This window comes from Pollicipes pollicipes, unplaced genomic scaffold (assembly GCF_011947565.3).
Source record: "Pollicipes pollicipes isolate AB1234 unplaced genomic scaffold, Ppol_2.1 Scaffold_4295;HRSCAF=5057_pilon_pilon_pilon, whole genome shotgun sequence".
Lineage (NCBI taxonomy): Eukaryota > Metazoa > Arthropoda > Thecostraca > Pollicipedomorpha > Pollicipedidae > Pollicipes > Pollicipes pollicipes.
This window is the reverse complement of record NW_023596461.1, coordinates 9,391,999-9,419,333: the sequence shown is the minus strand read 5'-3', so window position 1 is coordinate 9,419,333 and position 27,335 is coordinate 9,391,999. Positions and strand designations below refer to the sequence as shown.

At 52.6% G+C, this 27,335-nt stretch overlaps 2 protein-coding genes across 2 annotated transcripts in view; one reads left to right on the top strand and one right to left on the bottom strand.

Moving 5' to 3' along the window:
• Positions 1-1,632: 1,632 nt before the first annotated feature.
• LOC119096674 (tyrosine decarboxylase) lies at positions 1,633-27,335 on the bottom strand. The gene is made up of 14 exons (XM_037219567.1): positions 27,300-27,335; positions 17,286-17,422; positions 15,824-15,918; positions 15,195-15,302; positions 14,251-14,373; positions 13,632-13,868; positions 11,849-12,052; positions 11,044-11,111; positions 7,279-7,369; positions 5,875-6,048; positions 5,523-5,688; positions 5,161-5,243; positions 4,517-4,734; positions 1,633-1,717 (listed from the first exon to the last, which is right to left on the bottom strand). The coding sequence occupies exons 2-14, from the start codon at positions 17,389-17,391 to the stop codon at positions 1,633-1,635; spliced, it is 1,758 nt and encodes a 585-aa protein (XP_037075462.1). The 5' UTR covers positions 17,392-17,422; positions 27,300-27,335.
• Positions 20,650-27,335, top strand: part of LOC119096749 (L-galactose dehydrogenase) — a 35,761-nt gene continuing 29,075 nt past the window's right edge. The window contains exon 1 of the mRNA XM_037219663.1: positions 20,650-20,682. The gene's annotated coding sequence lies outside the window, so the exon portion shown is untranslated. The remainder of the gene's footprint in view (positions 20,683-27,335) is intronic.

The following is a 27,335-nucleotide window of genomic DNA, read 5'->3' as shown; positions in this document are numbered from 1 at the left end:
CCGAGAGTCTGATCACGGTTCGAGCGCGTGACTTTGGGAGGCTGCTGCCACTTGAACAGCGCTCCCATTTGTTGTTTCTGTTGTCCTTTTTGTCTCTGGTTGTCTCTGGATGGCCCTGTGCCATCCAGATAGACACGCGCAGAGAACCAGGGTCATTCTAGCGAGACTTTAAAGCCCGGTGCGAGACCTGTCTTTAATGAAGCCGGGGCACTAGAACCATGTCACCTGGCTAGAGCCGCATCACCTGACACCGGCGTCTCCAGGCCAGGTCACGTCAGCGGCCGGCGGCGGTCGGGGTCGGCCCAGACCCGCCAGCCAGAGCGCGCTCATCAGGCGGCACCACGTCCCGTCATAAACTGAAGCCAGCGTGCCAGGGCTGCTTTTGGAAAGGCCCCGCCGCCTGAAAGCCCGGCTGCCCGATGAGCTGAGCAGAAGCCCGCGGCGGCGCCGCCGGCGCAGATGACGCGGAAGCCCCCCGGCTCCGCACGCGGCGTCCAGTGCGCAACGACTGCTCCAGGAAATGGCGACCGGGGGGCGTTGATCGTCAATTTGTGGGGTTTCACGAGCTCTCTGCTCGTTGCGTAAGTAAGCCCGTGGTCTCAGGTCCACGTCGCGGGGTTTGGTTTCGGTGCCTTTGGAATGATATTTTCGTCGCATGAAAGCAGCGCAGAAATAGGCTTATGCGGCTTCTTACTTATGGAAATGCCCCCCCCATGTTGCAACGTTAACACGTTGCTAAAACTCGTTGGATTTCTTTCGCACGGTATTTTGCTGATATGAAAGGAACCTCCATACGATACGTTCGGCAGCAAAGCGGGGTTGATGGAGCGTAACCGAAAGGTAAAGAGAAGAGGGAGGCGTTGGGCGGCGTAATGTGCTGTGACGGGCGCGCTAGGGTGTGGTGTAAAATCATGCGTTAATAACAGCGCTAGGAGAGGAGGTTCTCATCCAACAAAACTAATGTGAAAGCAAGAGTGAAGGTTAAAAAACGATCGAGATGTGTAACATATTGCTGGACAGTCTCCGACAGTCTGGGGCATACTAACTAGTGTGGTTATTGCTTATGCCCAGTGCTATGATGAACCTTTCTTAACACTTAATTATTACCTGAACTTAAGTTGCAGTGCCTTGTACGTAAGATTTACACTTGAATGCATCAATTGGATGACGATCTAACGGGCACACCGATGAGCTGTGACAAAACTGGTCCTGTTGGTTCACTGCGCGGATTGTCACCAAATAAAACGGATGCTAAAAGAATGTGTGAAATAAATATTATTAAAAATAGATGTGTTTTCTCTTCATAGGAAACGGAGCTTCAGGCATCTGGTCGAAGCACATGATACATATGCGTATGCATAAATGAAAACGCCGGCCAGTCCAAGAGAGCTCCCACTCTACCATCTGCAACATTCCTCTCATGCAAGGCGCAAGCGACAACACTCACACACAAACAAAGATGCAGCGAGCACTTAAAATCGATTCCAAACCCCAGCACCCGCAAACACAGCAGCTGATCTATCGCCAAGCAGAGCTGGGCATTGGCAGCTCCTGCCCGAACAGCGGCCGGTCGCCTTCGCCACCAGCGTCGACGGTCCAGTGGCTGAGCGGCAGGGGCAAGGCCGCGCCGCTTCACACCTCGCCCTCTGCGCCGGGTGGCTGGTGCTCCAGCACCGGCGACGGCAGCTTCAGCACGGCCGACTCGCTGAGCGTGCGCCTTCCGAGCAGCATGAACGGGTTGAAGACGAGGCCGCCGGCCGGCTGGCCGCGCGCTGCGCCGCACGGCAGCGCCAGGTCGGGCGTCGAGGCGCCAGCCTTCCATGCGGCGCTGCGGCGATCGTGGCGCGTCAGCGGGCGGAGCGCGGCAGACGCGACGCGCCCGCTCGGCGCGCCAGCCGACCGAGCAGACCCGGCATGCGGTTTCGAGCAGCAGTGCAGGCGGCCCTGCTCGCCACCAAAGGACTCCTAGCGAGGCGTGCGTTCAAAATGTTTCGCACGCGTGAAAAACGTGAGGCAAAGCAGAAAAACTGTCACGAGAGTTTGAAATACGTCAAAACGCGCAACAATTATCCGTCTCGCGATCAGACATCGAACAGAAGGCGCGCATGCGGATCTACTGCTGTTGCTGGACAACGCCATTGGACACATGTGGAAACGACAATGATAGGCAAAGGAATTCGTCGAAGAAGTCACATATTTGATCAGTTTTTCCACATGTTGAGTTGCAGAGTCATTCATGATATTAGTGTATAAATTTGTGGAATTAGGTCTGCGCGATGTTTGTTACTGGAGATGGAAAATAAACAAAGCTCAGGAATACTGATATCAAGAAGGAGAGCCCAATGCGCAGAGGTTACTGAAGTTTTTTGTCGGAATATGTAAGCCGTTAAGAACAGAACGCGTAGTCACATCGAACACAGTCCACACACTTTATTCTGCTGGGGAAAGGACCACTTTATTCGGTGTAAGGGCCCTATTCCGTCCCAGAAAAGCGTGTTGGATCACTAAGGCATATTTTTTAGGCATGTGGGTTCTTTCATAATTGAACCAACGGGAGGATGCCATGTATCTTCGACTTTGTTTTAGAAAAGATCATGCACCAAGCAAGCAAGTAAATCATTCAACAGCGTATGAAACCACCTGCAGCCAATTTTTTTTCAAAAAAGAGATCCGTAGATTTTCGGCGTTGATCGTACATGTTTGGGGATAATCGCATAACGCAGCTTTGCAAAGTAAAAATATGTGATTTATAACTACAGTCTTCGACACTCAAAATATGCACAGCAACTGTAAAATCTACAACAAAAATATACGCAAACAATCTTGCAAGAGTTTTTCAAAGCCCAGAACTGATATACGACAGAGCTTAATTTCGATACATCCTGGATGAATTTGGCAATGCAAATAACGTAAGCACGTGTGTCGTAGACCATATTACTGGTCTCTCTTTAGTCAGCATGTGCCACAGAAATAAGTCTAGGAACGTAATAACTGAATGGTAAGGGCTTCAGGCTTTCATATAGTAACTCTCTCACGCCCGTCTGAATGACGACAGGCCCGGCAGAATGGCAGAAGTCGGAAGGAAGCAGGCCCGCAAAAAGGCAGACGTCGGACGGAAGCAGAATGGTTGAATGGCAGGCGCCGGAAGGAAGCAGACCGGAAAAGCGCAAGGTGTCGGAAGCAAGCAGGCCCGGAAAAGCGGCATGCATCGGAAGGAAGCAGGCCCGGCAGAGTGGCAGGCGTCGGAAGGAAGCAGGCCCGGCAGAGCGGTAGGCGTCGGAAGGAAGCAGGCCCGGCGGAGCGGCAGGCGTCGGAGGGAAGCAGGCCCGGCAGAGCGGCAGGCGTCGGAAGGAAGCAGGCCCGGCAGAGCGTCAGGCGTCACAAGGAAGCAGGCCCGGCAGAGCGGCAGGCGTCGGAAGAAAGCAGGCCCGGCAGAGCGGCAGGCGTCAGAAGGAAGCAGGCCCGGCAGAGCGGCAGGCGTCGGAAGAAAGCAGGCCCGGCAGAGCGGCAGGCGTCGGAAGGAAGCAGGCCCGGAAAAGCGGCATGCATCGGAAGGAAGCAGGCCCGGCAGAGTGGCAGGCGTCGGAAGGAAGCAGGCCCGGCAGAGCGGTAGGCGTCGGAAGGAAGCAGGCCCGGCGGAGCGGCAGGCGTCGGAGAGAAGCAGGCCCGGCAGAGCGGCAGGCGTCGGAAGGAAGCAGGCCCGGCAGGGCGGCAGGCGTCGGAAGGAAGCAGGTCCGGCAGAGCGGCAGGCGTCATAAGGAAGCAGGCCCGGCAGAGCGGCAGGCGTCGGAAGAAAGCAGGCCCGGCAGAGCGGCAGGCGTCAGAAGAAAGCAGGCCCGGCAGAGCGGCAGGCGTCGGAGGAAGCAGGCCCGGCAGAGCGGCAGGCGTCGGAAGGAAGCAGGCCCGGCAGAGCGGCAGGCGTCGGAAGGAAGCAGGCCCGGCAGAGCGGCAGGCGTCACAAGGAAGCAGGCCCGGCAGAGCGGCAGGCGTCGGAAGAAAGCAGGCCCGGCAGAGCGGCAGGCGTCAGAAGGAAGCAGGCCCGGCAGAGCGGCAGGCGTCGGAAGAAAGCAGGCCCGGCAGAGCGGCAGGCGTCGGAAGGAAGCAGGCCCGGAAAAGCGGCATGCATCGGAAGGAAGCAGGCCCGGCAGAGTGGCAGGCGTCGGAAGGAAGCAGGCCCGGCAGAGCGGTAGGCGTCGGAAGGAAGCAGGCCCGGCGGAGCGGCAGGCGTCGGAGAGAAGCAGGCCCGGCAGAGCGGCAGGCGCCAGAAGGAAGCAGGCCCGGCAGAGCGGCAGGCGTCGGAAGAAAGCAGGCCCGGCAGAGCGGCAGGCGTCGGAAGAAAGCAGGCCCGGCAGAGTGGCAGGGTGTCGGAAGGAAGACAGGGCACGTCCGGGTCAGACCGACTGGAACCAGCTCGACCAGAGCAGAGCACGGGCCGAGAAAGGTCGTGGCGGCCCGTACCGGGCCGTACCGTACCACATATGCGGCTGCACCAGACTCGCGAACGGCCCCGACTCACAGGCTGGGACTGCGGACGGCGGCGGCCGGCTCGCTGTCCGAGTCGGTGCCGTTCGTGTCCGTCCGCGGCAGCGTCTTGACGATCTTCGGGTTGTACAGCTTCGGGTCGGACACCATGCGCACGAAGAACGACCGTTTATGCTTGAGCGCATCGCGGCTCTTCTTGGCCAGGTCGGTGTAGATCTGCTCAGGGCCGTTGGTCTTCACATCGACCAGCGCCTGAGGCGGACGCATGTCAAGTGACTGGGTGCTTGAGGACGTACGGGTACTTACGTCTGGCTGTTATGTGTGCATTCGTGCGCGCGAATCCGTGTGTGTGTGTGTGTGTGTGTGTGTGTGTGTGTGTGTGTGTGTGTGTGTGTGTGTGTGTGTGTGTGTGTGTGTGTGTGTGTGTGTGTGTGCGTGTGTGTGTGTGTGAGTGTGTGTGCGTGTGTGTGTGCGTGTGTGCAAGTGTAAGTGTATTCGCGAGTGTAACCACATATGAACTTGGCTGTATGAGCTCTGAATTAATGTAATTAGTGATATAAAAAGGCATTTCATATGGCATTAGTGAGGACAATGTTCTTCTAGTCGGGTCATGGAAAGTAGGATAAAATGCTCACTATTCTGTTCGGAAAAGGATGGAGGTTCCTGACGACAAATTACCTCTCCAAGCGCGCCGTCCGGCAGGAGCTTCTCCTCTGCCAGAAGATCCTCTGCAAACTTGGTGATCACCGTCCAGGCGTACACTGCAGTGAAAGAAATAAGAAAATATGTGTCGGTACAATACACACTGTGTCCGTTGCTCACGAATACTTGACGTCGCCTTGTTGCAAGAGCTTGGGCTCTTACTGGAATGCTGCAATCCACATTGCTCAGTTTCTTCGCGTGTTCCTCTACTTAGATAAAGTCGTGTGCTTGTAAAACCCATGGAGGCTTGTCAACGAGGTTATAGAAAAATATATTTTACTTGACGTCGTCCCAACATCCCCTCATTGCAGTATTTAATCCAGGCTGTACACGCTCACAGATATCCTTGTCCGTGGCGTTCTGCGCGCAGACGCAGAAGCGGATGACGAAGATGTCGTTGAGGGAGGCCGGCACCATGTGCAGCTTGCCGGAGGCGTTGATGTTGGTCAGAAGCTTCTGATTCAGCGCATTTGAACCCTTGAGGCGGAAGCAGACCAGACCCAGCTGAAATAAAAGGATCAGTGTGAGAAGACACATGAAATTTCATTAGTACATTCGTTCTTTAAAGATCCCCCACTAAAAACACATAACGGTTATCCAAAGCGTTAAAGCCCACGGCCCGACGAGAGCGATCTGCTTCTCGTACTCCTCCCATAACAAAGGGGTGATAAGCACTTCACCTACCCTTACCTTGACCTCGTTCATGAGCTCAAACTTGGGGTGGCGCTCCACGTAGCCCTGGAAGCGCTTGGCCAGGCGCACGTGCTCGCGGATGTAACGCCTCAGGCCCTCCACGCCGTGACTCCGTATCACGAACCACAGCTTGAGCGAACGGAACCGGCGGCTCAGAGGGATGCCCCAGTGCTGGTGAGAACAGCCACGGTCAGCGGGACCAACAGGGCGGCAGTTGGCAATAACAGTCACGGTCAGCGGGACCAACAGGGCGGCAGTTGGCAATAACAGTCACGGTCACGGAACCGACTGGACGGCATTTGGCAATAACAGTCACGGTCAGCGGGACCAACAGGGCGGCAGTTGGCAATAACAGCCACGGTCAACGGAAACCAACAGGGCGGGCAGTTGGCAATAACAGCCACGGTCAGCGGGAACCAACTGGGCGGCACTTGGCAATAACAGCCACGGTCAGCGGAACCAACTGGACGGCATTTGGCAATAACAGTCACGGTCCAGCGGAACCAACTGGACGGCAGTTGGCAATAACAGCCACGGTCAGCGGGACCAACAGGGCGGCAGTTGGCAATAACAGTCGCGGTCAGCGAGACGAACAGGGCGGCAGTTGGCAATAACAGTCACGGTCAGCGGAACCAACTGGACGGCATTTGGCAATAACAGTCACGGTCAGAGCGGGACGAACAGGGCGGCAGTTGGCAATAACAGTCACGGTCAGCGGAACCAACTGGGGCGGCATTTGGCAATAACAGTCACGGTCAGCGGGACCAACAGGGCGGCAGTTGGCAATAACAGTCACGGTCAGCGGGACGAACAGGGCGGCAGTTGGCAATAACAGTCACGGTCAGCGGGACCCGCAGGGCGGCAGTTGGCAATAACAGCCCGACATGAAGCTTCCATATTTGCCGTTATCCCAGAGCGCCGAGGAAATGTTTTCTGGCTAGGTTTACCTGTTGTTTACTGTCAGATTCTTGCGGATAGACGAAAAGGGAGAAGTTTTTAATACGGAGGATGAAAATCAATGCCTCCAGTGAATCATGATAAGAGCTGCTGGCAGCCCAGTCCTAACCAATCGTAAGTCGTATGGTGTCTTGATAGGTCAACGATGATAGTGTGCAGCAGCGAAGTTGATTTGGGGGCCGACACGCGACTCATAGCACTTTTACGGATGAACGCCTTTTATTGTACGGAAAACACACGTTGTTTATACAAGAGCGGATGCGTCATTATGTTCACCTTTCCCTCCCTGGTTATCTTTTTGTCCCCCTTCCTCCTCTTTCCCTTACGTCTTGTGTTTTGACCAATATCTGTACACGATTGAGATAGCAGTTAGATTTGTAGCGTATTTTGTGATGACGTACAACCGAATGACCCTGGTGCCGGGGCACGGACACAGCTGCTTACCCTGTAGTCGATGGACTTGTCCGAGTAGTTGTGCTGTAGATAGAGTGGGTCCACCACCAGGGCCTGGGTCAGCTTGAAGCGATCCCTCACCCTATGGAAGACCACCAACCGGTCATGGCTCTAGGTGTGACGGAAGGGGCGAAGGGGGAAATCGGTAATAATTTATTTAAGGCTACGAGCCTATGAGGCTTTTAGGGTCCGGTCCGCCTTGGTTTAAGCCACAGCGTGCTGCATTATAGGGCGACTTCGGAAGAAGCGGCACTTGCGGCGCCTCTGCCTGTCAATGGCGCACCCGTGGGTCGGACGGTGCTGAGGTCGCTTGGCATTTGGCAGTGCGTTAATCCAACCTCCATCGCGGGTTTTATACATGTTCCTGCTCCGGATACCAAGTTTTGGCACAAATCCTTGAAAACACCCGAGAGTGGGCGAATCTAGGTTTGCGCAACACCGCGCTTGAAAAAAAATCCACACACGGATCACACTTTGCCGGTGTGAATGCCCGTTTTCGTCCCCGTCAACATGGATAGCACCTATTTGTGACCTCACATCCTGCCTGCCCAAATCTGAACCTGTCTCCAACCCGCGATCTTGACTTGTTTGCGATTCAAATATTTCACTTTATCTAACCTTACATGGGTTTCAAGGCCATGACAGTCGAAGTATGGCAGCATTGCAGAAATGCACCGCCTGATCAGACAGCGTTCGCTTCAGCGTTTTGCAAATATTAAGGCATAATTGTTAAAGAATTGTGCTTCTTGTGGCTGCAGATCTCATGGAAGCGAGCCCGGTGCTTGCAGTGCTGTAAATCTGTCACAGGCTGGGCCGGGCCGGATCAGCACGCTGAAGCCACACAGATACCAGCTGGCAGGCATGGTTCGCACGTCCCGCAGGCTCGCTCGTAAAAACGACGGCAGTCGATGCCGCATAAACGAGACGGGACAAAACAGGGCGTCGACCTCCTGCCCGTCAGGCGACTACGCATGTCTGCCTCCAGTCGAGAATACCAATGAGCCAGGATATCACCGCTCCCATTCCAGGTTGTCGTGACCACTGGAAAATTACTGGCGTGTTGCCTCCAGTCAGCGACGCTCGTTCGTTCGATCAGGTGCCGTCCTTTCGCGAGAGACCGCGTGCCCAGACCAGTAATCGCCCATACTTGACTTCTTGACCTCGCGCGTGACCGGTCTTGAACGTTACGTCAGGTCACGATCTGCCGAGTTCAGACGCTGGAAAATGTAGGTCTGCTCCAGCAAACCAAATAGCCGAGATGTCTGGGCAGTAAATGTGACGTTGTTTTGCACATTACTCCTAGTGCGTTTGTGCATCGAACGAAACCATTCCTATTGGCTTCATCAGAGAAAAGAAGGATACGTGCGGCCAGGGCGGGACTATTTTCATCCGTGGCGGGTAGTATCTCGGTCACTGTCAGGCTCAATGGACTTCAACGGCGAACCCACTCCCGTTACGTGTCTTTGTATTTAAACGCTGCGGCTCAGCCCACTCCCATCACGCGTCTTTCTGTTCAAAAACTGCGGCTCAGCCCACTTCCGTCACGTGTCTTTCTGTTTAAACACTGCGGCTCAGCCCACTTCTGACACGTGTCTTCCTGTTGAACACTGTGCTCAGCCCACTTCCGTTACGAGTCTTCCTGTTTAAACACTTTGTTCAGGCCGCTCCCGTCACGTGTTTTTCTGTTTAAACATTGCTCAGCCCACTCCTGTCACGTGTCTTCCTGTTTTAATACTGCGGCTCAGCCCACTCCTGTCACGTGTTTTCCTGTTTAAACATTGCTCAGCCCACTTCTGTCACGTGTTTTCCTGTTTTAATACTGCGGCTCAGCCCACTCCTGTCAAGTGTTTTCCTGTTTAAGCACTGCGGCTCAGCCCACTCCTGTCACGTGTCTTTCTGTTTAAACACTGAGGGCTCACATATATTTCTGTTTAAACACTGCTACCCAGGTACACCGGCGCTTCTAGGAATCTGAAATTTCACAACCACCCGTTCGATATAAGATCTCAGACATACTTTGGATCCACCCATCAATCAGGTTTTGGATGCTCTGACACGAGGAGACAAATGTTCGTTGATTTCTCATCAAATATCTAGGTCACAGTGGAATACATTTCTCCTGGATCACTATCCCGTCATCATCTGAACACGCCATCTCGTTTGGGTTCGCACCGGTAAAAGAAACAACAGAGAACCCAATGGTAAAAAGCCAGATGGTTGGGGCGGGCTGCGTCATGCCTACCGTCAGCACAAGGGTGTCGCACGGTGCAGTGTCCAAGCAAGAGCGGTGTGCTGCACTATGCCAGAGAAAGGTAGGGATGCCCGCGGCCGTGATCAGGACGAACAGGCACGGGGCGCTTGTTCCGTGACAGGAATAAAGGCCGCACCGACCCCGGCCGCACCGACCCCGGCCGCACCGACCCCACCATTGTCCATGGGTATCCATCTCCCGCTTTCATGGACTTGTCGCACCTATTAGTAGAGTTTCAGAACAGGCCTTCATTACAACACATCGCCCATTTGCTTCTCGATTAACGGTTTAGAAGGGAAAGATTGCACATAAATTAAAGATGACAGCGTTCCCGCGTGCAAACCGCTGCCGTAATACGTGCTTCGCTTAGCCCCTGACCGTACTGACACCCGCACCGGATGGGTCGGAGTGCAACGCCTGCCCCCCCCCCCCCTCCCTCCCCCCCCCCGCTGGGCTAGCTCGTGCGTGCCGTGTCGTACAGAGTCCCTCCGAGGCAACGACTGCGGCCCTGTGAGGAACACTCCGATCGCACCGAATCACCGAGCAGTGGAGCAGGCCGTCAGTTCACTGGGTACATAGGATATAACAGCAGATGTACATAACACACAACCCAACCGAACATAATAACAGCCCTACCGAACAGGACCCCTGTCATAGACCTTTGGTCCATCTGCGACGGTGATCTGACTTAGGAGCGCGCTCAGACTTGTTCTTCTTCCCGTACTCTGCCACACGCACACACACACACACACACCACACACACACACACACACACACACACACACACCACACACACACACATCACACACACACACACACACACACACACACACACACACCACACCACCACACACACACACACACCCACACAAACAACACACACACACACACACACACACACACCCACACACACCACACACACACACACACACACACCACACACACACACACACACACCACACACACACACACACACACACACACCACACACACACACACACACACACACACACACACACACACACACACACAAACACACACACACACACACCACACACACACACACACACACACACACACACACCACACACACACACACACACACACACACCACACACACACCACACACACACACACACACACACACACCATGTAGGCGCGCGCACGAACGCAAGTAAGCACAGACAGGGTTTTGTGCTGTAGTACGTGCGAAGGTGAAGATTGGGGCGTACGTTATTTCGTGCAAGATAACGCACCATTATGTGCAAGCAGACAACACAACGCAAGATATTGCTGTTCAGCATATTGATAAAACTATTATATGATGGCTATAGAAGTGTGCAATATTTTGTTAAAGGCGATGGATAAAAATGTGCACCACATTCGAGTTACTTTTTCGGAACACTCAGTGATTCATCTCAGATCTTAGAGTAATCTCGGAAATATTTCATACACATCTAAGAGACCTTCATCACCTTATTTGATGGGAACAGTCTAATACTCACCACATAGTGGAGCAGTCAAAGTTTACCAGCATCCACTTGTTTGGGTTCATATTGAATGACATCGCGTACTGAAAATTGCAAATGATTACGACACCATCTACAGGATATCATTGCTCTACACAAGCTTTGTATGCCGCGTGATGTGAAGGTGACGCATGATGTTAGTACACGCCCAGCAAAACACACGACCTGGCTCTTGTAGGATACTTAAGCGATGGTGCAAATAGTGTTTATCATTTTAGGAAAAAAACACGCACCAGGGTTGTAGTTTCCTATTCAGTTGGGCGTTTCAGTCCCCCCTCCCCTCCCTCCCTCCAACTGGGGCCTCAGTCCTCCCTCCCCCTCCCCCACCTCTCGCCCAACGTTGAGAGAAAATTGGGCCTAATCCGGGGAGTAACCGTATGCTGGCGAATTTTGAGGTACCTTCCATTATTTGCCACGGTTCAACCCTCCCTCTCAGCTCACTTTTCGAAACCACATCCCTCCCACGCATGGCTAAACGTAAACCGAAATATCAAAACCTTGATTTTTTTAAACGCGTTATGCGCAAAGCAATGCCTATCGCATATCTAGAAAACGAGCAAAAGAAGAACCTGCTGAACCAGGCCCGAAAACAGCCATGGCATCGTAAAACGGCTTATGTAGCCGCCATCGTAGCCGGCGCTGCAGCCTGCTGCGCCGAATCTACGGTAGGATAACGGATTCTAGAGGATTCTAGAGGATTCGGATTCTAGAGGAGGCGACTCAGGATAACAGCATTCACAACCCGAGTGGACGCAGCGGCGCATCACTGTCGCTTCCGTACCTCGATGCCCTTCATCAGCGGCTTGAACTCGGGGCAGATGAAGGCGTTGCCGGCGTAGGCCGAGTCCACATGTAGCCAAACACCAGCCGCCTTGCACACAGGCCCCACTTCGTCCAGCTGGTCGAACGAGCAGCACGAGGTGGTACCCAGCGTGGTGGACACGAAGAACGGCACCAGACCCACGGCGCGGTCCTCGTCCATCGCCTGCGGCCCGGTCAGGCGGCCCAGGTCAGGTCAGGTCAGGATGGCACCAGGCCCATGGTGCCGTTCTGTCAGATTGATTCTAGACTGGTTCCCTGACCTCGTCCAGAGTCAATTCAGGTCATAGCAACATAAGGCTCACGCCTCACGCGATTGATGCACGCCGTGTGCTATCTGTGCTGGTCAATTTTGATGGTGCTTGGTGAAAGTTGTTAGAACGTACTGCAGGATGTGTTCATTTATAGCCTCCAGGTATCAGCAATATCCAGGGTTGAAAGTTTTGAACGGTTGGATGATGTGCCGGCATAAGTTATGAACTCGTTAGCAGCACACCTCGGGCCGTCCACGTACCCACACGTCCGTGTCTTGCAGCGTACTGGCAGGTAATTTCGAAACTTTTGCCACCCATAAACGTTGAAGTTGGCCCTCAGCGACTAGACTTCAAAAGAGGACCGAAGGATCCTGGTTAAGACGACAGTGCTGCACCATTCGCCGCCCTTGGGTCACGGTGAGCCCTTATGAAACGAGGTAAGCTCGCCGATATCCTTTGGAAACACGTGCAACTTATACCATGCTCTCGCGCGAGATAGTCGAGTGCTGGCACACGTCTTATTGTGGCCCAGTGGCTGATCGACCGCTAATGTACAGGAGACGCTATGGGTGGGGCAGGGAGTTTTTTAACCTTTGTGCTACTGCTTCCATTCAAGGTGCATGCATTCAAATCAGCCGCAAACTATCAAAAACACAAGCAAAAGCCTATGCACTCTTCCCCCGGTTATTTTGTTCGCCTTCCCAAATGAATTCAGTTGGAGTCTGCTCCCGGCGACTACGAAACCACGAAACGCCAAATTTGTGATGTATATACGCTTTAAAATCCCTCTATTTTCCTTAATTTCTAAATTCCTTCATGTCGGCGTCCAGCTAGTGAAAAGTTTATGACTCATAGCCCTGATAAATGAAAGTTAAATGTGCCGCCACAAAGACACAATCTGACCGGAGTGTGACGACAGCCGGCCGCTGCTTGTAGACAAAACCTAAGGCCGTTTCCTGGCCGATGCCGGGCCTCCAACCGATGGCTGGCTGACCTGCTGCATTCGTTCTTAGGCGCATAACCACAGACCAGCTTCAGCGGCCTTCTGTGCATGTCAGCTGGCCTGTGTCAGTGCCTAGCTGCGGAAACTGAACAAGCCATAAGCTCGGCCTGGCTCGTGTGTTTGTGGCCCTGTGTGCAGCGGCACCACACGCCTGACCGGGCCGGTGCGTTTGTGGCTCTGTGTGCGGTAGCACCACACGCCTGACCTGGCCGGTGTGCTTGTGGCCCTGTGTGCGGCGGCATCACACGCCTGACCTGACCGGCGTGTTTGTGGCCCTGTGTGCGGCGGCACCACACGCCTGACCTGGCCGGTGTTTTTGTGGCTCTGTGTGCGGCGGCACCACACACCTGGCCTGGCCGGTGTGCTTGAGGCCTTTGTGCGGCGGCACCACACGCCTGACCTGGCCGGTGTGTTTGAGGCCTTTGTACGGTGGCACCACACGCCTGACCTGGCCGGTGTGTTTGAGGCCTTTCTGCGGCAGGACCGACCTGTTTGAGCGTGGCGCCCCGCAGACTGAAGCGCTCGTCCGGCTCCAGAATCCTCAGCTTGACGAAGCTGATCATGGCCGCCTTCTCCACGCAGCTGTGCGCCTCTTTGGAGCAGTAGGCCATCAGCTTGGAGAGCAGCACGCCCTCCTCCACCGCCGGGTGCTGTTTCTTCAGCTGGCGGATGGCCTGGGCGCGTGCCGCCAGCAACGACACCAGCACGCACTCGCTGGCTGACGTCTGTCAAACATAGGTGCCCGGCTAACTAGAGAAAGCTATGACAGGCGGATTGTTGGCTATGAGGGCATAGCTGGTTGTGTAAAGCGCATATAGTGAGGGCATGTACTGGCTATTTTCGGGTATGACAACGAGATGCAAAATCGGTGCCGTAAGTACGATTTTCAGGACAAGATTCCAGGTAAACGGAAGGGAAGGGTAGCTCTCATTTGGGGAATAAATCATGTGAATTCAATTGCCAAAAATGAATCAATGAATTCAATTGCCTACGTCGGTGCGTTGCTGCCCTTGATTTCATAGAGCAGTGACAAATCAATATATAAAATCGCTGGTTCGCACCATCATGTACTACTACAGTCAGCCGGAGCGGGCGACATGCTCTGACCTGTATGACCCCGCCTCCCATGCTGTGCTCGGTGAAGGAGAGGAACTGGTCGGGCAGACCAATCATCTTTCCCAGCCAGTCGAGCACAATGGTCTCCAGCTCTGTGCAGGCCGGACTGGCTGCCTGTAACGCCGCACACACAGCCCTGGTGAAGACGCTCACGCGCCTGAGGCTCGACACAGCCCGTTCCAGGGCGGGCTCGTGTGTCGGAGCTTCGTCCCAGATGTGGCCGGTGGGCCCTTGCTTTACGGTCAAGGCACGTCTGGCGAGGTCACAGACACGGCTGGTAAGGTAGAGATACGGCTGGCGAGGGGGAGATACGTTAGTGGTTGGTCGTCTTTCCAGTCATGCTGAAATAACCGCCAGATCTAAGCCCAAGACAAGACTAGGAATGCAGAGAAATGGTCCCAAGTCTGACTGACATATCAATATTTACTGATATATTGATAGCTATATTCACATACATGCCTGCGCTCCCACATCTGGCCCCCATATCTGGATGGCTATATCTACTATGAATGATACGTCATGTCGTTAGCGTTGCTGTGGGGAGATCCAGCTCCTTCTGCAATGGAAAGCTCAATGTCCAGATGAGAAAAGTGAAAGAGGATCATTTTCTTTTGTAACCAATATTTGATTTACGCCTCTTGCGTCATGCACAGGTTTTCGAACTTCAAACCACCAGAAAATTAGGCCAAGCCCCTTGACTAACAATATTTCCTTTGTCCCTAGACCCAGCCTGTCACCAGTCCATGCAAGGACTGGAGCAATGGCGCCTCCTGCTGGGATAGACATCTCGTGACCAAGGGATCTTCCTACTCATGTACCCAACCGCGACGCGGGACGTGCGAGCAGACATCGCGCATCTGACTGCGGCTGACGAACGAATAGGCATGCTCGGAAACCAGCTGGTGCGAGTACCCAGCTCAAACAGTAGCACGTACCCAAGAGAAGCCGACGCAGAGCCCAGACAGCATGTCGGCCAGGATCGAGGGGTACGAGTTGCCGGCCGGGAAGTAGGCGTGGAACTGCGGGTGCTGCCAGTGCACCATCTGGCAACAGGACAGCACCGGTCGGCTATGTCTCGCAGTGGCAACATGGGATCGATCCCCAGCGCGGGCCTCGTCCTTACGTCTATGAGGTTGGCACTGTGTGTCTGCAGCCTGACGAGGCCGTGAGCGTGCGCCCATGGATAAGTCTTCTATTTTGTGATGTCAATGTATATTTGCACCGCTTTTCTGCGTTTTTGGTCTTTTTTAATAGTAGAGACGACTTTCGAGATGCTTCTTTGCGAGGTGGCAACTCAAAGTCATCGGCAAATTTATGACATCTGCAAAAACATACTTTTTAAGGATTTACTGTGACATCCAATCGTACTTACATGCTCCGTAAGTTAGCTCAGATCAAGCAAAACAGAGTGATGTATCTAATTAAGAAAACCTGAAAATCATGTGCAAACGATGCCCAGCCATATGGCCTCGCCAAATATAAGAACAACACCGGCGACCAGTGCGTACTCACGGGGCGATCATTGAAAAAACAACCAATGCGTTCATGCTCTGCTTCTGCTTACCCCAGGCATGATCTTCTTCTCCAGATCTTTCATGATTCCTTCCCAGGTGTCGCTCTGCTCTGGTGGATCGTAAGGTATCAGATCCCGCAGGTATCCTGCCAGCAATAGCAAACAAAACGGTACATGTATGCGCTCCGAAACTTAGTCACTTGCGCCAGGTGAAAGACACGTAGCTGAGGACGATGGATCATCACTCACGTGGCTATCATGTCCCTATACCTCATTGTCGTGTTGGCTTTTCTGCAAGACGATTTTCTCTGTTTTCTATGGGTTCTCTGAAGGGAGGCATCACAAGCTTATGTTAGGAGCATCTCGCGGCATTCCCTGCGCCCTAACGGCAGAGACTCACGACCTCTCCTGAAGCCTCCTGCGACCTTTGACATCTCTCGAACTCCTGTTGCCGCGGGCCCAGGGACTGCTTCCATCTTGACCTTTTTCACAACTTTTCCTGGACAGCGCTCGTTTGCGGTGTCCGCGTGAAATGCCAGCAGTACCTGATCCCTACGTCTCAGTGCCGGTGCAGTATGACGTACCAGCAGTATATGATCCTTACGTGTCAGTGCCGGTGCGATGTGGCGTACCAACAGTATCTGATCCTTTCGTCTCAACGTCGGTGCAGTGTCGTGTATCAGCAGTATCTGATCCCTTCGTCTAAGCGCCGGTGTAGTGTCGTGTACCAGCAGTATCTGATCCCTGCGAGTATGCGCCGGTGCAGTGTCGTGTACCAGCAGCATTTGATCCCTACCTTTCAGTGCCGGCGCAGTGTGACGTGCCAGCAGTATCTGATTCCTACGTCTCAGCACCGTGCAGGGTGCCGTGCCAGCAGTATCTGATCCCTACAGCTCAGCGCCGGTGCAGTATCGTGTACCAGCAGTATCTGATCCCTACATCTCCGTGCCGGTGCAGAGTGGCGTACCAGCAGCATCTGACCGCTACGTCTCGGCGCCAGTGCAGTGTCGTGTACCAGTAACATCTGATCCCTACGTCTCAACGCCGGTGCAGTGTCGTGTACCAGCAGCATCTGATCCTTACATCCCGGCGCCAGTGCAGTGTTGTGTACCAGCAGCATCTGATCCTACGTCCTCGGCGCCAGTTGCAAGTGGCTCGTGTACCAGTAACATCTGATCCCTACGTCTCAAAACGCCGGTGCCAGTGTCGTGTACCAGCAGCATCTGATCCTTACTCCCGGCGCCCAGTGCAGTGTTGTGTACCAGCAGCATCTGATCCCTAACGTGCTTCGGCGCCAGTGCAGAGTCGTGTACCAGCAGTAAGCTGATCCCACGGCTCCGCGCCAGTGCAGAGGTCGTGTAACCAGCAGTATCTGTGAATCCTACAGGCTCAGCGCCGGTACAGTATCCGGGTACCAGCAGTATCCGATCCCTACGTCTCGGCGCCAGTGCAGTGTCGTGCACCAGCAGCATCTGATCTCCACGGCTCCGCGAACGGTGCAGAGTGGCGTCACCTGGCTCGATGTCTGGCGTGACCCGGCGCAGATGCAGGGTCTCCATGTAGTCGGCGATGTAGTCCACCATCTGGCGGCCCCGCCTCCGGAACTCAGTGTGGTCCATCAGGCCGCCGCCAGCTGACGGCGGGCACCAGCTGTCGGCCCGACAGGAGGCCGGCGCAGCCCTGAGTCAGCTCAACACGCTGCCGGTCCGGCCCATGCCGGTGCAACGTGCATTTGGCCCAATACAGCATCGACACTCGACACACTGAAGAGAACCACCCACCAGGTAGCAAAAGGATGTCAGGCATTTTGGTGATTGAAATTTAACACGGTGATTTCTTTATATTTCGTACCAATTACCGCCATACATTTCCAACACTAAATTACTTTGAAATTTGCCAGCGGTGTGTGTTTAAAAAAGCGGCTGTACAAAACCCGAGGGTATCCTTCGTGTCATTTTCCCAAACTTGCCTCTGAGGTAGGCGTCTTGATCACAAAGAACTAACGAGATTGATGAAGGGCATCATTTCTTTTGATTCACTTAAACCGAAATTTGCTAAGCAAGCCCTGCCAGCCGTGTGCCATGCGACGGCGCCGAGGCCGCTGGTCCGTCATATTCCCTGTGGCGGGGCATGCGGTGGGCGGCGGCGGGGCTCCGCTGGTGGGCGGGTATGCAAGGCACGCGCGCCGGCCGGGGCCGAATTACGGGCGCCGATGACCGGCCTGGGGGAGGGGCGCGTGCCCGCCGCCGCGTCCGTAAACAGCCGCGCTGCCGGCGCGCTCAATCAACTCGGCCCCATCACCTCCCGTTTACGTTTCCCATTGAGATGGGTTATTGAAGTCGTGACGGCATCCGCGCGCTTTTGTGATGGCGCGCCGGGCCGGTCGAGCAACAAGTGGGCCCGGCCTGGCCGCATTGTGAGAGCGGCGCCTGTCGGTGACGCGGCGGCGGCAGGCCATTCTCATGGCTCGCGCTGGCCGCTGATGGAAATAGCTCTCGCCGGCCGCTGTGAGAGGGCTCTCGATGGGCGGCAGAGGGCCGCCGCCACGCTCCGTCATCCAGTCAAGAGCACCAGACCGATCGCAGTTGGCGCGACAGCTGAGCAGCAAGCAGTCTAACGACCTCATCGTGACAAAATCAGCCATTGATAACCAGCGGATTGTTGTGCCAAATCAGCCCCATTGAGTGCACAGGGCGGGCTCAAAGGTTTCCTGCCTTCGTTTGAACACTGCAGGACACAAAACCAATTAATCAACACGTGAATAACGTTTTAGAATGCATGCAAAATGTGGGTTCAATCGACATGGTGTTCATCATTCCTCGAAATGCACTCCCTGAAAGGTATAGTGCGACACGTATACAAAACAGGTTCGATGAGAGCAGCCGAGTGCGCTTTCTTGTCCATCTCCAACGTCTGTTACGCGCTGGGACGCGATCACAAAACCATCAGAAAAATGTATAAACAGTTTCTGGGGAGGTCAGTGTTGATAGCCTAACCCGAGGCCCTGAGTGCAGAAATGTGCGAAACATTCCGAAGAAATCACTGGAAACGTCGCAGCCACTCTACTCAAAACCTAAACGAGGTCAATTAGTAAAAGCGCAACCCAAATTGACGCCAGTCACGGCACTGTGCAAAAAATTCTAGGAAGAATAACACAATTCAAACCACCGGTCCATCAAACACTGTCTGAGGGCAACACGACAGAAATATTTGCTTTCGCAAGCTCTTACTGTTGCAAGTGCGCTGCTGCCTACGACTTCGTCAGTGACGTTGGTGTCAGTGACCGGGCCCAGTTTCTGCTCGATGGGTGTGAGCATCCAACTTACAGGATTCGAGCCAACTCCCTTCCAGACCCAAAGCTCTCGAATGAGCCACAATGAGCTCCAAATACCAAAAGAATTGTCAAACATGAGCGAGAAACCCCTCGAGCTCCTAGTTTTATTGTCAAAGCTCGACATTTCGAGCCGTGATCATGACTACAGCCGTGGATTTTTGACAATAAAATTAATGTTTGCTTGATAACGTCATTTAACCAATACCTCATGTCATATGAAAAGTCGACTGCTGTCAGCAAATGAACTCTGTGGTCATTATTCCAAAAGTTTACCGTGTACCCTCTGGGCATTGACTGGAAAAAGGGCCTGAGTTTTCCTACCTAGAACTCCGTTGCTTCGCCGGTAGGTTAACATTATTGACCTCACCATATATTTCATAATTTCTAACTCCCACTGTGCATGAGGTTGATTGAAAATTGGATGGAGATTGTCCAAGCCAATTGTCGTTTTTACATGTGAAACAGGACGCTAGACCCTCTGCCTGCTAAAACTATCACCACATTTCACCGCACCAACGACGCAGCAATAAATCAGCGCCACGATGTGTCGATATGGCGGATGGCGGTCAAAGCGACCGTAAGCAACGCCAACCGCACGATGGAGGGGGGCCCGAGCTCATCCTAGTGCCGCACCGCTCATGATCACCACCTGCACGATGGAAGGGTGGCCGATCTATCCTAGGCCGCACCGCTCGGATCGCCACCGCACGGGGTGCCGAGCTCTCCTAGTGCCGCACCGCTCTGATCGCCACCGCACGGTGGAGGGGTGCCGAGCTCTCCTAGTGCCGCACCGCTCGGATCACCACCGCACGATGGAGGGGTGCCGAGCTCTCCCAGTGCCGCACCGCTCGGATCGCCACCGCACGATGGAGGGGTGCCGAGCTCTCCCAGTGCCGCACCGCTCGGATCACCACCGCACGATGGAGGGGTGCCGAGCTCTCCCAGTGCCGCACCGCTCGGATCGCCACCGCACGATGGAGGGGTGCCGAGCTCTCCCAGTGCCGCACCGCTCGGATCGCCACCGATCTTGACAGCTGCTGCGGTGAGCATGATATGCCACATAGGGCGCGTGCTGACAGTGCCGCGGACCCGTGATCGCAATTGCGTGGCTTGGATCCCGCGGTGTTTGACCCTATTTGTCATACCTTTATTGGTCTATTTGCATTTAAGAGGCGCCGCTGCGACGAGCCGTGACTGGCATTCAAAGTGTGGGCCGCGGAGAAAGCATTGGGGATGGGCTCGCCCCCTGACCCCTCCCCGACCCCAAGCAGGTTGGCTCTTGCCACCTTTTAGCGGTTTTTGTTGATTTTTTGTCGTTGGTGTTGGTTAAACATTGGCGAGACCAGGCTGCCCGTTGGCACCCGTGGCTGTGACCCTGCTGTCTGTAGCAGCTCGACACGGTCCTACCGGCTGCTGATAGCAATGCTCCGATAGAGTGCACGCGGACGACCTTGCGCCTATACGGATTGGTCTATCCATACAGGACGCAAGTCACGCTGGCCCCCGATAAGGTCGACGCGGTGCTGCACACGTCAAAGAGAGCGTGTGCTACTGCGGTGCTTCAGCGACGGCCTCGGTAAGGGCAAGGTGTTTTGACGGCAGTTAAAGGCTTCATTTCGTGCTTTTGTTCGCAGTCTATGCTAAGTCTAACTAGTGCTATGCTAAGCTCAACCGGACTATTCCGAGCTGTTCTGAATACTTTCTTAGGTCCGCTGCTCAGACATCCGTCCTTGTTTGAGTTAATGTGTCGATGAAAAACCACAAGCAACGCTCTTGTGGGTGGAAAATTGATGGAGAGACTGCCGGCGAGTTTTTTCTGATTTTGGAAATGGGTGGCAGGATTCGCACCGAGCACCACCTTTAAATACCAAATACCACCGTGAGCTCTCAATGCGCGGTGACGAAAAACTCAGATCATCCCCGTGGTGTTCACCGATGTGTCGCAGATGTCAGACTGTCGCAGAAAAGCACGCCGGTACGTGGTAGTGTGACGGTCTGCGCCTGGTCGATGTTCCTAGTCCTTGGGTTCGAATGGTTATTCTATCACGCTGTAGACAAAAGGCGCACCAGCGCATAGACAGTGAAGTCACCATGGCGCTTCAATCCTGGTATTTATGTTGCGACTCACGGGAGTAGAAATCCTTTCACCGAGTTTTTAGATTGATGCGGCTTAGCATTTGACAAAAACAGCACGGTACCAGAGACTCAAAGTCATTGTCTTTCTGAAGCCGAATTCTGCCTATCTCAAGACATGGGCCTATAGTGATAAGGACTGTCAATGGCTTCGCCCAGCGTGGCCCATGTTAGAGATCGAATGTTCATTGGAGAGATTGGGTTAACCTACGACTGTTACCACCAGGGAAATTCTTCGCTTCACCTCCTACCCATTTGAGCTACGTGGCAAAACCTCCAGGCAGATACTGTCATTAACCTAACATGTTTGCAATTAGACATGAGCATCAGGGCAATCCGGTGTTGATTTCTTAGGACTAGATCGCCATGGGCGGCGACAAAATGAGGCCATAAACACCATCGTAGGTTCCAAATTTTGAGTCTTTTCAGTTTTTTGTTACTGCTTAAGAAGCGACAAATCACGTAAGTTGTTCAGTGCATTAGCGAGGAACATTAGTCACATAGATGAGACTGTAGCATTCGCATTATTCCTCGGAAAACCAGGAGAATAGAGATATAGTTATGTTGATGTTTCGGCAACATATTTTTCTCAAAACAATAGCAGAAGTGAATTCAAAATTGCTTGCCGACGTTCCTACTCGATTTTTCAGTTGTTGTTTCTTTTAAATAGCAAGCCACAGTTTTTACTGGACACCAACATTCAGGGGATTCAGGGCTTCAGAGATTCAGATTCAGGGATTCAGGGGATCAGGGGAAGAAAATGCTCATCTTTGTAAAGTAGCGTTAAGAATCCGTCTTCCGACTGGACGTGTTCGCGCCTCCTACCACTCATCCCCCGACGCGCCCTAGACTTTTTTACTTCTTCCAACATTCTACCTAAAAGTCGCGGAGAATATCCGTTACCCAACAGCAAAACCCATGTTTTGTATGCTCTTTCTTTCCTTTTTACTACTTGATGAGTTGTTTAGAACCCTATCGAACATGTTACGAATTATACGCGTACGCACAGCTTGGAAAAACGACAAGAAGTTTCAAAAGTCTCTGGTGAAATCTTTCATCTCGGAGCCTAAGTGCCCGGGTGGCAACAGATGCATTTATGCAATTCTGGGTTTCAAAGGGCTTGCACGCAAAGAAACCGTGGTTTACGAAATCAAGTGCAAACTGTGTGAAAAACAGGGGAGGGACATAACCTGTGTCGGGGAGTCTATGTGCCCTGTTCGTTTTAGATATGATGAACACCTACGAGACGCTAAAAACAAAACAGGGAATACTCTTTTTGGTGACCATTTTTTGGCAAATACGCTCAGGCTGACATCGAGGGAAGTATGAACCCTATGCCCCTTTTAGAGCTCAAAGTCATCTACAGAGCGCAGGACCGCCCAAAGAGGAAAATAAGTGAACGTTTTCTTACAAAAACTCGGCGGCCAAATGTTAGCAGACAGGGCTCATCATGGCCAATTATGCGAACGTGATATGTGCCTCTATGTGTGATGTGTACTTGCTTAAAATCGTGTACGTGTGTACGTGGCGCCTGTCGCGTGATGTGCAATGCTTGTTCAATGGAAATCGTTAGCATGCATATTTGGTGCGCGATGTGGGATGCCTGTTTACTGCAGCTCGCTTGCATGTTCGAATGAAGCTTGATGCGTGGTGCCTAGTTGTTTGAATTTGTTTGCATGCACACGTATGTCCGGGCATTCTAATTCTTACATAGACACTGTATTTTGGTAATGGCTGGCAATCGCTTTGTTTAATTGTCTGAATGTTGGTGTCCAGTAAAAACTGTGGCTTGCTATTTTAAAAAACTGAAATATCGAGTGGGAGCATCGGCAGACGACTTTTAATTCACTTCTGCCATTGTTTCAAGAAAGGCGTGTTGCCGAAATATCAACCTAACTATATCTCAATTCTCCTGTTTTTTCCAAAGAATATGGCTAAAGCTACTGTCTTAGCGACAAATCACTTATGATTAACGGTTCAAACAGCAATAAAAAGTAGCAACAAGTCATCAGGGTTCGAGCCATTTCCTCTTAGTTGTTAGTTACTCATTAAGGTCAATAGTCTTTTCCTGCTTTCATAATGTAGCGACACAATATGATGAAAGTGATGTTTTCCTGCGATCTGAGCCCTGTCCAAGATAGATATAGACATGATAGATAGATAGATAAATAGATAGATAGATAAGACATTATATTTTACAGTGCTATCGCAGTGACGAACGACACCTTGAGGCAATCCCGGTGAAAACGCGATGCTTACTCATGTTTTTTTTATCATGTAGTGCCATGGGGTTGATGTCTAAGTCCTCGCAAAGCTAGAAGGATACTGTTCCGTTGCCGCTACCGCACTCGCATGTTTCCTGCTTTAATGTTTGCTCTGGTATGCCAGGTTATTTCATGTAAATTGTGCGTTAAGATGTACATGAAATGCATCAAACGATTCGTTTACTATATGCCCGCATTTGCTACCAGGGGGCTGCCGTGCTATATCTGTGATATCACATGCACAGGGGTTAAGAAGGTTGACCTAGTATGCCAGCCCCTCATAACTCAGGTTATTGCCATTAGTATGGGATGGATGGGTTTTGTGAGCTACTGACGTAATTCTATCTAACAAATATGCAAGCTGATGCGCATCTCCGTGTGCGGAATTGGAACTTGCATGACCTCTATGTCTGACCCGATTTTTGAGCTATTGCATGTTATGGGTAAATAGCTTGAAACCCCTGCTCATGCTGACCCCCGGGTACTATTCAGATCGTCAGACATATGTGACAATGCATATTGGTCTATCCACCAAAGACCTCTACCCACCTCTACTTCTTTTCACCTCTACCACCTCTAGAGGACCCAGATATCTGCTTCTACCGCCTCTCTGATCCCTATCTACCAAAGTGAGACCTTGACCTATTGCCAGTTATGCCAGTAAAGTAGACCAACACGCACACCTGCACACTGGGCAGGCCCAGTTGAAGCGTCTCGGCATTCAAACTTGTCATTAAGCCACAACTTGCGAGTAATCGCAGGTGAATGAGAATCTTTTCACTTGGCCAGGGCTCTGAGGTCATTGGTGAAAGCCACGTCATCGTCGCCAAAAAACGGAATGTCACCATCCGGACTGTGGCTTAAATCGGCGAACTGATCGGTTGGTTTCGCAGGCAAGTAGAAGCAAAATCTTTCAACAGCTCGGGGTGTAGCTTAGACATCCCAGTCGATGCATGGTTAATGGTACGCTGTATTGAACTCATCGAAATGTGTTGTTTCATTCAATTACTCTAAGATGGTTTTGTACATGTGCGATTGATTTCATGCTCAGTGTAGTTAAATCGGCGAACCAAAAACCAACGAGAAATAACCAAAATGGCTCATTTCAATGGTGGCAGGTTGAGCGTGCCGTAATCATACACGTCACTGCCGCTTAGTAAGAAGCATTTTTGAACGGACGTTCGGTCACCGACCTTACTCACGTAATTAAAATACACAACTAAAAAGCGGACGACAGAAGCCAGCCAGCGTATATAGCATATACACAATTTGTGTTCTCAGTACACACGTGATAAAATGGCACACAATTTACACACATTGACGCAACAAATTATAAGAAATGATATGAGATCAAATACACTAGCTTGGTGCTCATGAGCACTGCACGATTCTCCAGGCAGCCAAATGGAACTATTTTATCTTGGAAAATCGTGTAAGTTTCCAACTGTGAAAAGCAAGTAAATTTGGCCTCCTGTGATTCCTTGTAATCTGTTTGGTCGAAGAGTGGGCAATACGTGTCATTTTATCAAGTGTTGTTGAAGAAATCATCGTATATGCCACTTTGCTTGCATTTGTTTTCCCATTTTCTTTTTGTGCCGGCGCTTTTTTCCACGCAGAAGTTTGTTTGCTGTATTGTTAAGATACTCTGCTTTAATCCTTTGAACCTTTCAATGCATCTGACCCTTTAATTCAATGGGTTATGTTGATATGTTAACCCTCGCTTTGAAGGGGAAGGTTCAATGCGACCCCCTTAAGGTTGTTTGAGAATACCTTTCCGGCATGTTGCGCAATGGGGCGTAAATTTTCGCTAGTCTATTGGGCGTGTTTGTATTCATTGTGCGTGTCTGGACACAAAAGATATGTTCCTAGATTTTCTGGTTTCTGAGCAGCGGTGTTTTTTTTAGGAATGCCGCACGGTAATCTACGGCTTAGCGCAACCAGCGGGCGGCAACCGACGATGGCGCGGAATGTGTATAATAGCGTTAGATGCGTGGATGCGCCGGTGCCAAAAGACATTGGGTCTGTAAAAACACCCCTTATTGCCGACCAGAGCGCAGAACCACCAAGTCGATATCCAAAATTTATGCAGCGTTTGTCGCGATGGTCTAGGCCGCCATTTATACTCTTGTGCGTCCAATGTTGGGTCAGGTGTCATCATGCAAGAGGTTATGGCGTAAAAAGCTGGTGTGGCCAATGAGCATGGTAGCTGGGCGAGGGACGGCAGCAGATCTCTCCCTACGTTCCTCTCAAGTTTTCCCAAAGCTCTCTAGAGTTCTCCCCAAACAAGGAGGGTAAGTCTCATCATAGCCCACAAATCATCCCAGATTTCATGGACGTTCGTGACGAGATCATCGAAGGTAGACACAGGCGGAGCTGCCTTCAGCATCGTTGGCACTAATGATTATATTTGAAAAAGGGAAAAGCATCCAGCCTCGGCATTACACTCCAGTCCCAAAATTCCACCCGTCCAATGAATCCGCTGTCCGTGATGGTCGACCGGACCTGGGCATGGGTTGGGCATGCAGATGATGTGCTGGCAAAACGCTCCCGATCACAGTGATACTGAAAGTTTTTTGTCACCATTTCACCCGAGAGGCGCTCCACTTTATTATCCGAGTGCACTCGTTCGCCACGTATGTTACTCTTTGCCCATTTGAGCGAATGCCATCGAGAGGCAGTTCGTACAAGACCAGAAGATCTAAACTACTATTGCCGTCATTAACGGTACCCATCAGAGCGACCACGCCCACGCCCGTTGGCAGCTGGGCCGGACATGTGTATAAGATCTGGTTAGATAAACTATCTACGCCTCTTTCTGAGAAAGAGACGCTGTTAATGATTTCCCAGGCCTGATATGTCGAGGAGGAGGCCCCAGCTCCAGCGCACTCAGTGTCTGACTCACGCCCAGACCGCGCTCAGTGTCTGCCTCACGCCCAGACCGCGCTCAGTGTCTGCCTCACGCCCAGACCGCGCTCAGTGTCTGCCTCACGCCGAGACCGCGCTCAGTGTCTGCCTCACGCCCAGACCGCGCTCAGTGTCTGCCTCACGTCCCGACCTCGCTCAGTGTCTGCCTCAAGCCCCGACCGCGCTCAGTGTCTGCCTCACGCTCAGACCGCGCTCAGTGTCTGCCTCAAGCCCAGACTTTCACGCATCAAATACGTGATCCCGCGCGAGGTGCAGTGCAGCTCCGCCGCTGCCAGTTGCGATGTACGAGGAGAGCTTTTTCGCACAGTGCCGTCTGCTCGTGGGCCATTCTTCCACGAACACGGGAGTGTACATCGCTCAGAAAAAGTGCGTTTTGTTCCCTGCGTGTTTGTCTAGCACAGTACTGGCTTACTTGAAACGCATGTGGCGAGGCGACCAGAAAACCTTTTAACGTAGAAGACCGTCGATAGGTGAACACAAATATAGCCACACCTCAATACTGCAGGTAACTCTGCTCGCCAGATCGCGGGGTCCTTCATGCCCACAGCCATTCAACACGTGATTATTATCAAAGGGTTGTTATTGACGGCTACGGGGTTCTCTGTCTGCACCTCCGTGTGCAACAGCTGCTGGTCTGACCCGTGTGGAAGTTCTCCCTAATGCATGGAACGCTTCTTTGATGAGAGAAACAACTTTGTTCGCCGTGAATGTGTCAGTGACGCTCGGCAGAGACCAAATGTGCATGCAGCTGAGGTGGTTAATGCCACTAAAGGCTTCACTGATTGGCACAACATGACCTCATTTTTAAACGGCCTGCAGCCAGTGGGACGCGGCCGGTCGGCAGGGCCCGGTCGCCGTGGGAGTAGCTCACCTGGGTCGCCGCGTCCGGCTGCTGTGTGGCCGCCGT

Coding starts and splice junctions, on each gene's coding strand:
- LOC119096674 (XM_037219567.1), bottom strand. CDS start 17,391: ATGGACCACACTGAGTTCCGGAGGCGGGGCCGCCAGATGGTGGACTAC. Junction 12,053..13,631: donor GGGGCGCCACGCTCAAACAG/GTCGGTCCTGCC, acceptor ACCGGGCCGCAG/GCGATGGACGAGGACCGCGC. Junction 7,370..11,043: donor TTTGACTGCTCCACTATGTG/GTGAGTATTAGA, acceptor GGTCTTCCATAG/GGTGAGGGATCGCTTCAAGC.